The sequence below is a fragment of the Leucoraja erinacea genome, chromosome 13 (genome assembly GCF_028641065.1).
Source record: "Leucoraja erinacea ecotype New England chromosome 13, Leri_hhj_1, whole genome shotgun sequence".
NCBI lineage: Eukaryota > Metazoa > Chordata > Chondrichthyes > Rajiformes > Rajidae > Leucoraja > Leucoraja erinaceus.
This window is the reverse complement of record NC_073389.1, coordinates 45,489,417-45,506,459: the sequence shown is the minus strand read 5'-3', so window position 1 is coordinate 45,506,459 and position 17,043 is coordinate 45,489,417. Positions and strand designations below refer to the sequence as shown.

Genomic DNA, 17,043 nt, shown 5'->3' with positions numbered 1-17,043 from the left:
TGCTCCGGCGCCGACGGCACGAACTCCCCGGGCACTGTGAGTGTTGACCCGTACACCAGCTCCGCCGATGATGAGGCCAAGTCCTCTTTGGGAGCGGTCCGGATGCCCAGCATGACCCACGGCAACTCGTCCATCCAGTCCGGGCCGGTGAGCCGTGCCTTCAATGCCGCCTTCAGCTGCCGGTGGAACCTCTCCACCAGACCGTTAGCCTGCGGGGTGGTAAGCCGTGGTGTGGTGCAGCTGCACCCCCAGCAAGCGAGCCATGGCTGACCACAGCTCGGAGGTGAACTGTGGCCCCCGGTCGGAGGAGATGTGCGCCGGCACCCCGAAGCGAGCAATCCAGTGCGCGGACAACGCACGAGCACACGTAGCCGATGAGGTGTCAGCCAATGGAATGGCCTCCGGCCACCGCGTGAAGCGGTCCACCATGGTCAAAAGGTGGGTGATGCCCCGGGACGGTGGAAGGGGCCCCACAATGTCCACGTGGAGATGGTCGAACCGCCGGTGAGGTAGACCGAACTCCTGGAGAGGTGCGTGGACATGGCGCTGGATCTTTGCTGTCTGGCACGAGATGCAGGTGCGAGCCCAATGGGCAACTTGCTTGCGCAGACCGTGCCACATGAAGCGAGCTGCCACCAGTGCCGTTGTCGCCCGGATTGATGGGTGAGCCAGTCCGTGGATGACCTCGAACACTCTCCGGCGCCAGGTGGCAGGGACGATGGGGCGCGGCTGACCGGACGACACATCGCACAGGATTGTCATACCCCCAGGACCGAGAGGGACATCCTCAAGACGGAGTCCGGAGATGGCAGTCCGGTAGGTGGGCACCTCGTCGTCCGTGAGCTGTGCCGCCGCCAGAGCAGAATAGTCCAATCCGGGCGCCACCTCGAACACGGCATTTATAGCAGGGCGGGACAATGCGTCGGCCACCCGGTTCTCTTTCCCCTTGACGTAGCGGATGGCTGTGGTGTACTCGGAGATGTAAGCCAACTGCCGCTGCTGACGTGCGGACCAGGGGTCGGAAACCTTCTGCAGGGCGAAAGTGAGCGGCTTATGGTCGGTGTAGGCGGTGAACGGGCGGCCCTCCAGGAAGTAACGAAAATGGCGCACAGCCAGGTACAGAGCCAGGAGCTCACGATCGAACGCACTGTACTTGGTCTGCGCGCGGTTGAGGTGCCTGACTGAAGAAGGCCAGAGGCCGCCAAACTCCGCCCGTCAGCTGCTCCAGTACAGCACCAACTGCCGACTCCGAGGCATCCACAGTGAGAGCAGTCGGGGCATCTTCCCGCGGGTGCACCAGCAGCACGGCCCGAGCAAGGGCCTCCTTCGCGCCGTCGAAAGCTGCCTCCGCCTCGTGGGTCCACTCAACGCTCTTCTGCTGCCCACCCGCCAGAAGTTGATACAGGGGCCGCATGATGTGGGCCGCGGATGGCACGAAACGATGGTAGAATGCCACCATGCCGACAAATTCCTGCAGGCCGCGCGCCGTGCGTGGGCGGGGAAACCGACAGACTGCGTCAACCCTGTCAGGTAGGGGAACTGCGCCTAGCGCAGTCACGCGGTGGCCGAGAAAGTCAATTTTGTTGACCCCAAAACGGCACTTGTCCAGGTTGATGGCCAAACCATGCTCGCTGAGCCGCTGACAGAGCTGTTGAAGGTGAGCGCAGTGTTCCTGCTGCGAGCGGCTGGCCACCAGGAGGTCGGCGAGGTACACGAACACGAATTCGAGGGCCCGACAAACCCCGTCCATGAGGCGCTGAAAGGCCTGTGCAGCGTTCTTGAGGCCGAACGGCATCCGAGTAAACTCGTAAAGCCCGAATGGCGTGATGATAGCCGTCTTGGGTACGTCATCCGGGTGAACCGGGATCTGGTTATAACCCCGCACCAGATCCACTTTAGAAAAAAATGTGGCCCCAGCCAAATGGGCCGTGAAGTCCTGGATGTGGGGTACGGGGTATCGATCCGCTGTTGTTGCAGCGTTCAGCCGTCGGTAATCCCCACAAGGTCGCCAGCCCCCGCTTGACTTAGGGACCATGTGGAGTGGGGACGCCCAAGGGCTGCTCGAAGGGCGGACGATCCCCAAGGCCTCCATCGTGCGGAATTCCCGCCGTGCCAGACGCAGTTTATCTGGTGGCAGTCGTCGTGCTCGTGCATGGAGGGGTGGGCCGGTAGTCGGGATATAATGTACAACTCCGTGGCTGAGGGTTGCTGAATGAAATTGCGGAGTGAGAATGTCCGGGAACGCAGCCAAGATTCGTGCGTATCGGGAGTCCACGGACGCCAGTGGCCGCCCCACCGATTGACCCAAGCGCAATGTGATCGGCTCCATTGTAGTGGCGTTGACCAAACGCTGACGCCCGACGTCCACCATGAGGGAATGCGTCCGGAGAAAATCGGCCCCGAGCAATGGTTGGGAGACGTCGGCAACGGTAAAGTTCCATGAAAAATGGCGGGAGCCGAGCACGATGGGAACCATGCGCAGTCCATATGTGCGGATGGGGCTGCCGTTCGCCGCGGTGAGGACGGGCCCCCGCTTACCGGAACGAATGTCGGCCAGCGAAGGGGGCAAGACGCTGAGCTCCGCACCTGTATCCACGAGGAAGCGAGTCCCGGAGCGCCGATCCCAAGCGAAAAGGCGGTGAATTTGGCCGGCCACCGCGGGGACTATTGGCAGCCGGCCCAGGCGTTTCCTGGGAACGTGCATGGCTGGCGGCATTGTCATGCTGCAGCACCCCAGCGCTGATGGAAATAGCACCAGCTCCTTGTGTTCGTGCTATTTTGAGCTTGCCTGCCCCTGCTGGTGGTGCCTGCAGCTTGCTGGCGCTGGACTGCAGGTGCAGTACCCCTCACTGCCGCTGGGGGTAATCGAACGGGCCGTCGGGCTGGAGCTGTCACTCCTTCCACAGCTCCCCCGCCCCACCGGAGGAAATCGGGAGCTGCTGGGCTGACGTCATCGGTGTGCCTGCCGACGGCCAGCGCGTTGACGTCACCGGCGTGCCTGCCGACGGCCAGCGCGTTGACGTCATCCGGGCGCGTCGACCTCAGCGCGACCTCGTCTCTGCTGACGCCCAGCGCGCTGACGTCATCAGGGCGCGCCATCCACATGGCGTCGGCGCGCCTCCCGAGGGCCCGAAGATCAGCAAACGAGGCGTCGGTGAGTTGCAATCGAATGTAGGCCGGCAGCAGATGCAGGTAAGTATATTCAAACAACAGGCATGGCGTGTGCCCGTCTAATAACGCCACCATTTCCTTTAGGAGGGTAGATGGCCGCCGGTCGCCCAGGCCCCCCATATGCAGGATCCTACCTGCCCGCTCCATCCTACTTAGTCCATAAATTTGGAGCAGGAGCTGTTTCAGGCCGAGGTATTTGTCATTGTCCGGGGGGGCTGCGAGGAAGTCCGATACTTCTTCCACCGCATCCTGGTCGAGGGCTCCCACCAGGTAATAGAAGCGGGTGGCATCGACCGTGATGCCCCGCAGGTTGAACTGGGCCTCCGCCTGCTGGAACCAGATGAGCGGCCGTGTGGTCCAGAAGCTGGGCAGTTTTACGGAGACCGCGTCCAGAGACAGGGTCGGGCTGGCGTGTGAGGAGGTAGGGCTTTGTTCTGTCTCCATCATGATGCCAATGGAGCGTCGGGGGTCACCAATGTAGTGCGTGGGTCTCAGAATGAGGCAAGTAGTCCGCAGTTTGAGAAGCACTATACTTTATTTCCTCCCGGTTCAGGGGAAGACGAAACCAGGGGAAGATGGCACCCAAACCCTGCCTTTTATACCCTCCGGCTAAGGACCGCCTCCGGACTGCACCACTCCTGTGCCGAGGGGTTCGGCAGTATAATGGGACGACCCTTAGGAGCCGCCACAGTTTTTACATTAAATGGGGCTTGTTTATAACCCTGTAAATAAAGTTTTCTATAGCGAGTAGTTCATTTTGGGCTCTTTATATCCCGCAGTATTTTTCTGGGCATTTGAGGGCACAAATCCAGCGCAATGTGAACGTTCTAAACCAACGCGTTCACAGGAACCCACTAGAAAGCCGATTTAAATTGACTTTAATTTACTGCAATTGAACACTAAATTCCTTCCATTTGGCCTATAAATTGATGTGAATGAGATTTAAAAATCATGTTTTATTGTGAATTATTTGTGAATATTATTTGGACACTTGGGCATGTTGACATGTTGACTGTTCCTAATCAGACCCTGTTTATCTAGATGTTTATAATATATAATGTATAATATATAATATATAATATAATATATAATATATATAGTATAGATAATGCTACGGTTGTTATGGGAGATTTCAACATGCAGGTAGACTGGGAAAATTAGGTTGGTACTGGAGCCCAAGAAAAGGACTTTGTAGAGCGCCTTCATGATGGATTCTTAGATCCGCTTGTACTGGAGCCTACCAGGGAGAAGGCGATTCTGGATTAAGTGTTGTGTAATGAACAGGTTTGACAAGCAAACTCGTGCTAAAGGAGCTATTAGGAGGTAGTTACCATAATATGATTTAATCAACAATTAGAGCGGGAGATGGGGAAATCGGAATTATCAGCATTACAGTGGAACAAAGGAGGGAGGAGCCACCAAAGTTAGATACATAAATAGAAACATAGAAAATAGGTGCAGGAGGAGGCCATTCAGCCCTTCGAGCCATTCATTGTGATCATGGCTGATTGTCCCCAATCAATAACCCGTGCCTGCCTTCCCCCAATACCCCCTGACTCCACTAGCCCCTAGAGCTCTATCTGACTCTCTCTTAAATCCATCCAGTGACTTGGCCTCCACTGCCCTCTGTGGCGGGGAATTCCACAAATTCACAACTCTCTGGGTGAAAAAGATTTTTCTCATCTCAGTCTTAAATGACCTCCCCTTTATTCTAAGACTGTGGCCCCTGGTTCTGGACTCGCCCAACATTGGGAACATTTTTCCTGCATCTAGCTTGTCCAGTCCTTTTATAATTTTATATGATTCTACAATAAACCCCCTCATCCTTCTAAACTCCAGTGAATACAAGCCTAGTCTTTTCAATCTTTCCTCATATGACAGTCCCGCCATCCTAGGGATCAATCTCGTGAACCTACGCTGCACTGCCGCAATCACAAGGATGGCCTTCCTCAAATTCGGAGACCAAAACTGGACACAATACCCCAGATGTGGTCTCACCAGAGCCATATACAACTACAGAAGAACCTCTTTACTCCTATACTGAAATCCTCTTCTTATGAAGGCCAACATACCATTAGCTTTCTTCACTGCCTGCTGTACCTGCACGCCAACTTTCAGTGACTGGTGTACGTCCAGGTCTCACTGCACCTCCTCCTTGACTAACCTAAGCACATTGAGATAATAACCTGTCTCCTTGTTTTTGCCACCAAAGTGGATAACCTCACAGGGTCCTCGGCCTTTCCAGTCACGTCTCATCACCACTAGGATTGGAGCCATCGACCTGTTCGCCGCTTTGACTGGAAGCATTGTCTCCCCCGACACAAAAGAGTGTACCTGTTTTCATTCGGCACAGCCACTGGGGTCTCCTGCACTCCACGGTTACTCCCCTTTCTCAGTCACCCACCTTCGCTCTTCCTGTATTCTTGGCGTGAGAACCTCACTGTAGGTCCTGCCATGAAACTCTTGTTTTCCCGGATGGCCCTGAGGTCATCCAGCTGCTTCCCCAGTTCTCTAACACGTTCATTCAGGAGCTGCAACTGGACACAATTTCTGCAGGTGTAGTTTCCAGAAGCACCAGCAGTGTCCCTGACTTCCCACATCCTGCAGGTAACACACTGCACCATCATGCCTGCCATTTCTTCGGAAGACAGAAATGACAAATTTCCAACAAGTGTAGCCTCCTCGCCAAAGACTCTTGAGCCAAAGACTCGCACTTTTCTCACAAGGCCGCTCCCCGACTGCCCGCTCCCTGAGAGCAACCTTGCTTATATTGGCTGATAACTTGCCTAATTCACCAATTTACCTATTTGTGAATTAAATTCCTCAGTCAATCCCAACTCTCCTTCACCTGCTGCCGCTCCTCCTCCTTCAACCTCCTTGAAACGTCCTGCCCGATGGTAACAGCTAGAAGACGCAAGGAGTGGCACGGTGGTGCAGCGATAGGGTTGCTGCCTTACAGCACTTGCAGCGGCAGAGAGCCAGGCTCGATCCTGACTACACGTGCTGTCTGTACTGAGTTTGTACATTCTCCCCTGTGACCACGAGGGTTCTTCTCCGAGATCTTCGGTTTCCGCCTAAAAAGATGTAAAGGTTTGTAGGCTTGCTATAAATGTAAATTGTCCCTAGTGTGTGTAGGATAGTGTTAATGTATAGGGATCGCTGGTCGGTGCGAACTCAGTGGGCCACAGGGCCTGTTTCCACGCTGTATCTCTAAACTAAACTAAAAGAGGCGAGGACAATAAGGTGGGGACCCTTGATGGTAGATGCCGGGGATGAACACTGGAAGAAATAGGGAACCATCTTATTTAATGTTATTCCTTCCAGGCTTGGCCTGTCTCTTTGTGCTCTCAAGGCCTGTGTTAACCAGTACCAGCTTGTTCTATGCTTGGAAAGGAACTGCAGATGCTGGTTTCTACCAGACATAGCACAAAGTGTTGGAGTAACTCAGTGGGTCAGGCAGCATCTGGAGAAATGGGTGACGTTTCGGATCAGAATCCTTCTTCAGAAAATGCTGCATTATTTGGCGCAGTCTTTACCCGATCCCAGATCACAAACTTGCCTTTGTGAATGATAGGGCCCTGGGTAGTGTTGTTGACCAGTGGGAGGTAGGAGTGCAGGTGTGTCATTCATTCATTCATCATCGTTGAAAACATTAGTGACGCAGTGGTCACTCCAACGCGAACAGTGACGGATGCACCACACATCTATGACTTCCAGTTCCTGTGGACATCCGCCGCTGGAAGTACAGGATTTTGGTGTATGTGCTTTATCATCATTCCTTACAATGCTATGTACGACAGTGATCGCAACTTCTACTGAAGCGTGGATGACCATTGGCTCGCTAGAAGCTCATCTGCCTTTTAACAGGTTTTGTTGGGGGTCCACAGCCCCCTCCTCACCTAGCAAACCAGGTGGGGGAGACAGTTTAGTCACCGACTACCCAACCATGGAGCAGGTAGCACGGGATTACATGGTGCCCTTGGCGGGAGGAACTCGCCCTGACCTGAAAGTGGAATATTATGTTGCAGAAATTGGAATATTATGTTGTAGTTGTAAGATGTATGGGTGAGGGTGCAGTTGTAGTATTGGATTCAGTCTTGGTCACCTTACCATAGGAAGGATTTTGTTCAGCTGGAAAGTGCAGAGAGTGCCTGACTATGATATTGCCACCAAATGCATGATTGGAAAATAATAGATTTTATCGTTATACTTCTTTTTTTTTTTTGCACTATCAGTCCAAAATCACATGCAACATTTAGTTCCCCAATATGAAAACTCATACCGTGGAAGAGAGCTGCCAGGGTTTGTCAACTACAGTACCTTTGAAGCCTTCATTAAGAAAGAGGTCTCTACATTGAAAGATCCAGCAATTACGAAACTGAAGACAATCACAGGTATGTGACTGCTCTGCGTAAGATGTACTTCTTTGAATTGCAAGAACTCTGGGCACCCAAGCAGGAACATGCATCAAAGGTAATGAATACTTCAGTCTTAAGCCTGTAACAAGGAACACACTGCAATTCATCACCATATCCACAACAACAAGCCTAAATGATTGTCTTGTTAAACTAAAGATAGACACAAAATGTTGGAGTAACTCAGTGGGACAGGCAGCATTTCTGGATAGAAGGAATGGATAGGACAGGTTTGGAGGGATATGGACCAAGAGCAGTGAGGTGGGACTAGTGTAGCTGGCACACGTTCAATGCTGGGGGCAAGTTGGGTTGAAGGGCCTGTTTCCACACTGTATCACTCTATGACTCAATGGTGACATTTCAGGATGTTAAACTATCCTTGCGAGAAACATTCGGATTTATGGCAGCACAGTTCAAAAAAAAGTGAAAAGCTTTTTTGATCAGGGTTATCTAGTCATTAAAAAGACAATGCATGATTACTAACAAGCCATCCACAGTGTGCAGATAGAGGGTAAAGGGTATAACGATGAGTGCAGGGTAAAGTCCAGTCAAGTACGATTATAGATATTTTTACAGTCTGCATCAGGGATGAATGGGACCACAGGACTACTCTAGTAGGTGGGGGGATGGTTCGATAGCTTGATAACAGCTGGGAAGAAACTGTCCCTGAATCTGGAGGTGTGCGTTCTCACCCCACTCTTTGCATGTGTGATATTGTCTTTTTCCTATTGCAGATATCACAAGGGATATTTTTATGGTTGTTGCCGAGCAACATTTCAGTGCCTTTAGTAACCTGTCCAAAGCTGCCAAGGTACAGTGCACAAACCTTCTGCCTTTCGGTAATGGAGTTTCAGGGTTTAGGTTTAATATTGTCATGTGAAAGGAGTAACCTTTGTCTTGCAAGTTATCCAAACAGATCTGATATACATAAATACGATCAAGTCTCATTCAAGTAGAAATTCGGGATGGTGAATACATACCACCAAGTCAGGATGATGTGTGACACTAATTGTAAACCTGCAGGCAGGGGTGAACTCCCATACCTATTGGCAAAGTCATTTTTAGTTTAGTTTAGAAATACAGCATAGAAAAAGGTCCTTCGTCCCACCGAGTCTGCACCGACAAACAATCCCTGCACACTAACATTACACTACACACACTGTGGACAATTTTACATTTATACCAAGGCAATTAACCTACAAACTGTATGACTGGAGTGTGGGAGGAAACCAAAGATCTCGGAGAAAACCCACACAGTTTTCTTGGGGAGAACGTACAAATTCCATATAGACAGCACCCGTAGTCGGGAACGAACCCGGGTCTCTGGCGCTGTAAGGCAGTAGCTCTACTGCTGTGCCACCTGAAACCTAAGGTTTTAGTGGGAGTGTGTGGGATTGGGAGGTGCTGTTGGAATCGTCTGGGCAAGTAACTGTAGCACATTTTGTAGGTGGTAGTTTACTAGTTTCATAGAGCCCAAAGCCATTTTGGATTCTTAACTCCCACCAGAAAAAGAGCCTGGATCTGACCACATATGAAGTTGAGATGTTGGGTTACATCCATTCAAGTAGATGAAGCCACAGTTGGAGTACTGTGTTCAGTTTTTGCTCACCCTGTTATAGAAAATATGCTGTTAAGGTGGAAAGAGTGCAGAGAAGATACGAGGTTGGTGCCAGATCTTGAGGGCCTGAGCTGTAGGGGGAGGATGGATGGGCTAGGGCTGTATTCCTTGGGATCGTAGGAGGATGAAAGGTGATCTTACAGAGGTGTATGAGATCATTGGGGGAAATAGATAGAGCAGAATCAGGGTGCCCTGATTTTACACTGAGTAGGGAAAGAAAAAAAAACAGAGGTCATAGGTTTAAGGTGCGAGGGGAAATATTTAATGGGAATATGAAGGGCAACTTCAGCCACCACCATGTAATGGTGCAGTGAGTAATTCCTAACCATACTTACACAAGATACATGTATTTGTCACATGTGCCAGATGGCACAGTGAAATGAGATTACCATACAGCCATACAATAAATATAAAGAACACAACACATGATAGAATTCAACATAAAAACATCCCCACACAGCAGTACTTATTTCTCAGACAATAGTCATAGATGTTTTTCTGACACCGGTGGCATGAGCTGCCATGAGACTTAGTTGAGGCAGAAATCATAACAACATTTAAGACATTTGGACAGGTACCTGGATAGGAAAGATTTAGAGGGATATGGGCCAAGCACAGGCAAATGGTGATGGTGTAGATAATGGGCACCTTGGTCAGAATGGACAAGCAGGGCCAAAGGGCTCCATAACATACTTGCTTATTTTGTCTTTGTGTGTGCAGGCCATAATTGCAAATATGAGCCAAAAGCAAGTAGCGGAAGCAGAAAAGCTGCTGCAGGCCCAGATTAAGGTTGAGGGTGTGGTGTATTGTCAAGACGGTCTCTACAATAACAGCCTTTTTGAAGCAAAAGGCAATTTGTTACCACATTTGGCATTTACCAGCGTCCAAGAACTGTCGGATCATCTCCACGCATATTACAAGGTAAATATACTGTGTGTAACACAGCAGCGGATTTGATTGCCATTGTGTGCCGATCATTGGTGGACTGTTCCCTCCTTCCTCCCACTGGGATGATTGGTGGAAGAGCCAACATGAGGAAACATTGAGCAAAAAGCACAAAGTGACAAAAATATGGGTGGAGAAATGAGAGACGCAGTTTAATCTGGGCAGATGTGATGTGTTGCTTTTTGGGAGATGGAATTTAAGACGAGAGCGTACAGTAACAGTGAAAGGCAGAACCCCAAGGAGCAATGATGGATTTGACGTCACCAGGCCTGTACTCGCTGGAGTTTAGAAGGATAATGGACCTCATTGAAACTTAACTAATAGTGAAAGGATTGGATGTAGAGAGGATGTTTCCATTAGTGGGAGAGTCTAGGACCAGAGGTCATAGCCTCAGAATGAAGGGACGTTCCTTTAGGAGATGAGGAAGAATTTATTTAATCAGCGTGTGGTGAATCTGGAATTTTGTGACACATGAGTGACTACATGAAGAAGACCCCGTCCAGGCGCACATGCGTCATATCATCAGACGCATAGCGACTGCGACCGTGTTGGGAGGAGCAGAGCCCCCCCAAGCGGTGAGTGAAAGAAAACCTGAAGGTATGTACTTTTACTTTCAGGCCATTTTTCTTCCGTGGAGACTGTGTGCTGAGAAACAGGCAAGTCTAAATATGGAGAAAAGTGGGAAAAGTAAAGGGAAGCACACCGCAGCTAAAACTGATGAGGACAGAGTGTCTGAGAGTAGCGGGCTTCCCGTTAAAAAGTCTGCTGTAGAAAAACCAGCGACTACAGAAACAGAAAAAGAAAAAAAAGTGCCGTTGTAATACCTATACCAAGCGCCTATACCAATACCTACACCAAACACTAAGGCCCAAAAGAAAACAAACAGGCCAGTACACTCGGATGAGTCGGACCCGGAGGTCATGTCAGATCGGGTCGCACAATTGGAATTCCTCATGGGGAAAATGATTTACAAAGGCACACTCCAGATGGAGTATAGTTACCGCGAGCCTACAGGAGAGCCAGCGTATGGAACACCCAGGAGAGGTCCTGAGAAACGTTGGCCTACAAGTGAGCCAGCGCCAGAAATGCCTTATGAAAAAGAATATATGTGGTGGCCTAGCAGAGAGCCAGCACCAGAAATGTCTGAAGAAAGACAATACAGGTGTTGGTCTACAGGAGAAACAGCGTTAGCAGCAACCAAAAAAGGGCTGCCAGGGTATGGTTCTATGGAAGAGCCAGTGAGAGGAATATCCGAAAAAGGGTTTACTAAGCGTAGGCTTATAAGAGAACCAGCGCACAAAACACCTGAAGAAGAAGTACCAGGTCAACCCCACTATGAGGAGGAATATCCAGAAGATTCTGATAATGAATCATATGAGGACCAGAGCCCAATAATAGAGCTCAAAGTACCAGGTCTGGCCCAAAGATTATCAAGTCCCAGACTGAAGGGGCAACCATTGGCAGAAGAATAGCAGCAACTATAAATGACCTGCTTTCCCATCACTTAGAAGAACTAACGATGGATGAGACTATCAATAAATATGAAATCGCACAGAATTGCACACTGCTAGCAGTCCCAGCAGTAAACAGTGTAATAAGGGGCTATTTGGGCACCGCAGTACGCGCACAAGAAATGAGGTTACAGCGGGTGCTGAGATTAATGGGCTCAAGTATTACGGCGTTTGCCAGAGACCTGGAAGAAGGACATGTGACAACGTCACAACAGGATGTTTTGGCACTAATGTGTAATGTAATAATTGGGCAGTAAATATTAAAAATATGATTCACCTGCTGGACAACTCTGCCCAGTGGGTGGATTGGATTGTAATGGAGAGAGAGGACTGCGCTCCGTGTAATACAGGAGCGACTCTCCTCTCACCAATGAATTTGAATAACAAAAATTATAATAAAAATCCAATGATACATAGTACAATTAGAACTTGGAAACAAATAAAACAGAACTTAAAATTAAGAAATCTATCTCTTTTAATGCCAATAGTCAATAACCCTTCGTTTAAACCCTCAATTATAGATAAATCATTTACACAATGGGAAAGAACGGGAATCAAAACGCTCGGAGACTTGTATGAATTAGGAAAATTATTATCATTTCAACAATTACAACTGAAATATAATTTGAAAAATAATCAATATTTCAAATATCTTCAAATCCGTGACTATCTGAAAAAATACACAAAAGACTATCATAACATGCCCCCAGACTTATTGGATGAAGCCATGAAGATAAAGGCTGAATCAGCAAATCTAATATCATACTTATATAATATTATTTTGAATATAGAAATACCTACAACCGATAGTATTAGAAGAGACTGGGAACAAGAACTAGCTATAAAAATTTCAAAAGAGAGCTGGGATAAACACTTACTATATGTGCATAAATGCTCGATCAACGTACGACATACTCTAATCCAATATAAAACATTACATAGACTATATTATTCAAAAACTAAAATAAATAAACTTTTCCCCAATGTCTCACCCATTTGTGATAAATGTCAGTCACAAGAAGCTAACGTAGCGCACCCTTTTGTCTTTTTGTATAAAAATTAAAAAATTCTGGAACGAAATATTTGAAATCTTCACAAAATTATTTAAAATAAAACTGGTACCAAAGCAGAATGGATCATTTTTTGAATATCGGAAGGTAACCCCGAATTAAATATGTTTCAAAAGAACTTACTTAATTATGGGCTAATAATGGGAAAAAAGCTTATACTCAAATTTTGGAAAAATGCGCCAATACCAACAATAAAAATGTGGATTTCAAACATGTTCGAAACCCTACACTAGGAAGAGATGAGACTCATCCTAGCAGGCAAAGCAGATCACTTCCAAAAGATGTGGTCTGCATTTACGGAACTATTACAAGCATAAGGTGCAATAGTAAGTTAAAATATAAAGGGTACCAGGATTTGGTAACGGGGGGTATAAAATAAATTTTTAATTAAAATACGGTTGGTATATCCTTTTTTGCGGAGTTTTGTGTTATACTAGAGCGATTGTTTTTCCTTTCCTCTTTTTGTCTTTTCTTTCTAGGGTCTTATTTCCTTTCTTTACTTCCTTCTCTAATTCATTCCCTAAGGGGCTTTCTTCTCCCAACACTCTCCTGCACCTTCACGATTCTTGCTTACTTTCCTTACTTCTTTTATTTCTATCTTTTTTAAAGCTCAAAAAATGAAGTGGTACAACATAATGTAATAAGATATATGTGATGTATTATTGTGATTTACTGTACTACCAATAAAATATAAATAAATAAATAAATAAATAAATAGATAAAATAAAATTTTAAAAAAAGGATGTTTTGGCACTAATGGGTAATGCACACTTCGAAAGAAACTGTATTCGTAAAAGTGCTATAAGACCTAACATACATCCTAAGTTTGCAGGGCTCTGTAAACCATCAAATATACAAATGCCGAACTTACTCTTTGGAGAAGATCTAGCCAAAAGGGTGAAAGTCCTGAATGGAGAAGCATAAACCGTGGGGATGATTAAACCACCGATGTTTGGCAGATCAGTTCGAAGGCAATATCCATACCGAAGGGGGGCTGGAGCTGGTGAAGGAACTAGTCGTTCGTACCCGTATACGCGTTATTGGCGCACTGCTCCAGGACGTGGAGGACATAGCATTCCTACTAGGGGCAAGGTACACCATGTGGCACCGGCAAACCCTAAGGTAGGTAGGTCTGGTTCTGAAAGAAGCATATTAGATGTTTCACATTTGCAAATTGGGGGAAGGTTACAATTCTTCCTAAAAGAATGGTGGAAAATAACATCTGATGCATTTATACTGTGCAGTATTATGGGGTTCAGAATTGAATTCTACCCACCTTTGAATCCTCCTACTCAACATGTTCCAAAGGGAATGCATGTTTTCTCTAAAGAAGAAAATAGAAACATTCAAGCAGAACTTGTCATATTAAGTAGGAAAGGTGTTGTTGAAAAAAAGTTTATCAAAACCACCAATTTATATCTGGTATTTATTCTAGAGCAAAAAAGGATGGTGGTTGTAGAATCATCCTTGATCTAACAAGTCTTAACCCTTTTGTGCAGCATAAACATTTCAAAATGGAGACATTTACTAATGCTATGCAGCTAATTTCAAGAGAGTGCTATATGGCCAACATAGATCTGCAAGTTGCATATTACTCTGTGGCTGTGCATGGTAATGACCAAAGATATTTGAAATTTAACTGGATGAATCAATAATGGCAGTTCAAAGCATTGCCTAATGATTTAACCTCAGCCCCTAGACTGTTTACAAAAGTATTAAAATCAGTCCTAGCATTGCTAAGAGCACAGGGCCATTTGGTAATGGCTTATTTGGATGATATTTTAATTGTGGGTGATACTGAAGCTACAACAGAAGCATCAGTATCAGAAGTCAAGCTCACATTTCAAAGGCTGGGTTTATTAATACATCCAGATAAATCTAGATTGCCTCCAAACAAAACAATTGATTAATTGGGGTTCACTATTAATTCAGAACACATGAAAGTGACTTTACCCAAGGACAAAAAGCTGCAGTTAATTGAGGGTTGTAACAAACTCATTACAGAGCATCAACCATCAATAAGCCAAGTGACAAGCTTACTTGGCAAACTTATCGCTTCATTTCCAGCTGTGCAGTTCAGTCCACTGCATTATCAGCAACTGCAGTGAGCAAAGGTACAAGCATTAAAAAGACATTCGGAGCATTTTGATAGGTTCATGGGCTTAAAGCTTATTGCTCTAATGTGCAAAATCTGCATGTGCAGGTTCAGATTGACAACACTACGGCAGTAGCACATGTCAATCATATGGGTGGAATCAAGTCAAAAGCCTGTGACAGATTGGCAAACGTTATTCAGATTCAGATTCAGATTATTTAATGACCACACAGTCAAGCTGGTGGAATTCAGGTTCAGTACAGGATGTTGGGTGGGAGGGATCAGAAATGATTTTCTTCACCCTTGACACGGACCGTTTGAGATTGAGTGATTCTATTGATGGGAGGGGAGTGCTGATGATTTTGGATGCTTTGTTGACAATGCGCTGTAGTTTATTACGGGAGTGAGTGTCTAAACTGCTGTACCAGACTGTTATTGATGAAGTGAGCATGCTTTGGATGATGCCTGTGTAAAATCGGATTGGGAGATGTTTCCTCACTCTGAACTTCTTGAGCTGGCGGAGAAAGTAAAGTCTTTGGTTGGCTTTTTTTATAAATGTGATCTGAATTGATTTTCCATTTGAGGTTATTGCTTATATGAGTGCCAAGAAATTTGAATGAGTCAGTGGTGGATATGGGTTCGCCTGAGATGAGTAGGGGGCTCTTGGGTTGTGCCTTACATCTGAGATCAATGATGTTCGTGTGTTTTTGATGTGTTGAGTAGGAGGTTATTATCTGTGCACCAAGTGACTGCTTTGTGTGTTTGAGTGCGGTATTCTGTTTCGTTGTTGTTCGAGATGAGACCTATGATGGTTGTGTCATCTGCGTATTTATATATTTTAACTGAACTATACTGGGATGTGAGTTGATTTGTGTAGAGTGAGAATAACCAGGGTGACAAGACGCAGCCCTGAGGGGCTCCTGTACTGAGGTGCAGAGGGTGAGATATGGTGTTATGTATCTTCACCCTCTGTTGTCTGTTCCAAAGGAAGCTATAGATCCAGTGACAGATGCAGGGGTCAATGTTCATGTCCGTTAATTTATGGAAGAGTTTGACCGGGTTGATGGAGTTGAATGCCGAACTAAATTCCATGAACAGGATGTGGGCGTACGTGTTGGCGGTTTCCAGGTGTTGCAGAGTGTGATGGATGGCCAGGTTGACTGTGTCTTCTACTGACCTGTTGGCTCCATATGCGAATTGATGTGGGTCCATGTTGGAGGAAGTGCTGATTTTGAGGTGAGCGAGAATAATGCGCTCAAATGACTTCATGGCACTGGTGTATTATTCGAAACATGTGGCTTTCGACGATTTACCTACCAGGTAAATTCAATATATTTGCAGACACCACGTCACGAAAATCTAATGATAATACAGAATGGATGTTAAATTGTGACATTTTTTATAACATTGTTAAAAGATCTGGAAGGCCAGAAATTAACTTGTTTAGACTGAACCAACAATTGCCTCAATATGTTTCATGGGAACCAGATCCAGGTGAAACAGTGGTGGATGCATTCTTGCTAAATTGGGGAGGAATGTTTTGTTTTTTTTTTGTTTTTTTGGGGTTTTTTTTTAGATAGTAAAGGATAGAAAGATGTGAAATATATAGTGTGTGAAGAAAGAAAACGAGTAAATGAAGAAAGTTGAGAGAGAAAATAGAGAAAAGAAAATAAAATAAAAAAGAAAAGGAGATCATTATTTATAATCTTGACCAACCCTCGTCCAGTCCTGAAACAGTTATTTTTTACAATTGTGTTGCACCATATGATTCCAAAAAAACAACGAATGGAGACCAACTCGTTATGAATTGGTCTGATTTATCCATTAGGAGGAATCGCATTTCCTCAAGATGAGCGGTTGTCCAACATACTTGCAATCCACATTATAAGCGTTGGTATTGATGTACCTTTCCAAAATTTAAGTATTAATTTTTTTGCTATTATTAAACCATAGTTAAGGAATAGATTTTGAGATGTGTTCAATTTATTCCCATCTTCCATTACACCAAATATAATCATTTCAGTATTAGGTTCCATTCTTGTCTTGAATAATTTTGTAAATATTTCAAAAATATCATTCCAAAATCTATAATGTTTTATGCAGGAAACTAAGGAGTGTGTTATAGTTGCCTTTTGGGCTAGACATTTATCACAAGTGGTGGATATATTTGGATAAAATTTGTTCAAACTTGTTTTTGAATAATATAATCTATGTGCAA

General features: G+C 46.2%; 1 protein-coding gene across 1 annotated transcript in view; it reads left to right on the top strand.

Annotated features, from left to right (window-relative positions):
• The window catches only part of LOC129702988 (interferon-induced GTP-binding protein Mx3-like), a 108,305-nt gene that overhangs the window by 71,067 nt on the left and 20,195 nt on the right, over positions 1–17,043 (top strand). The window contains exons 13-15 of the mRNA XM_055645121.1: positions 7,407–7,565; positions 8,321–8,397; positions 9,925–10,125. Of these exons, the coding sequence (XP_055501096.1) occupies positions 7,407–7,565; positions 8,321–8,397; positions 9,925–10,125 (437 nt within the window). The remainder of the gene's footprint in view (positions 1–7,406; positions 7,566–8,320; positions 8,398–9,924; positions 10,126–17,043) is intronic.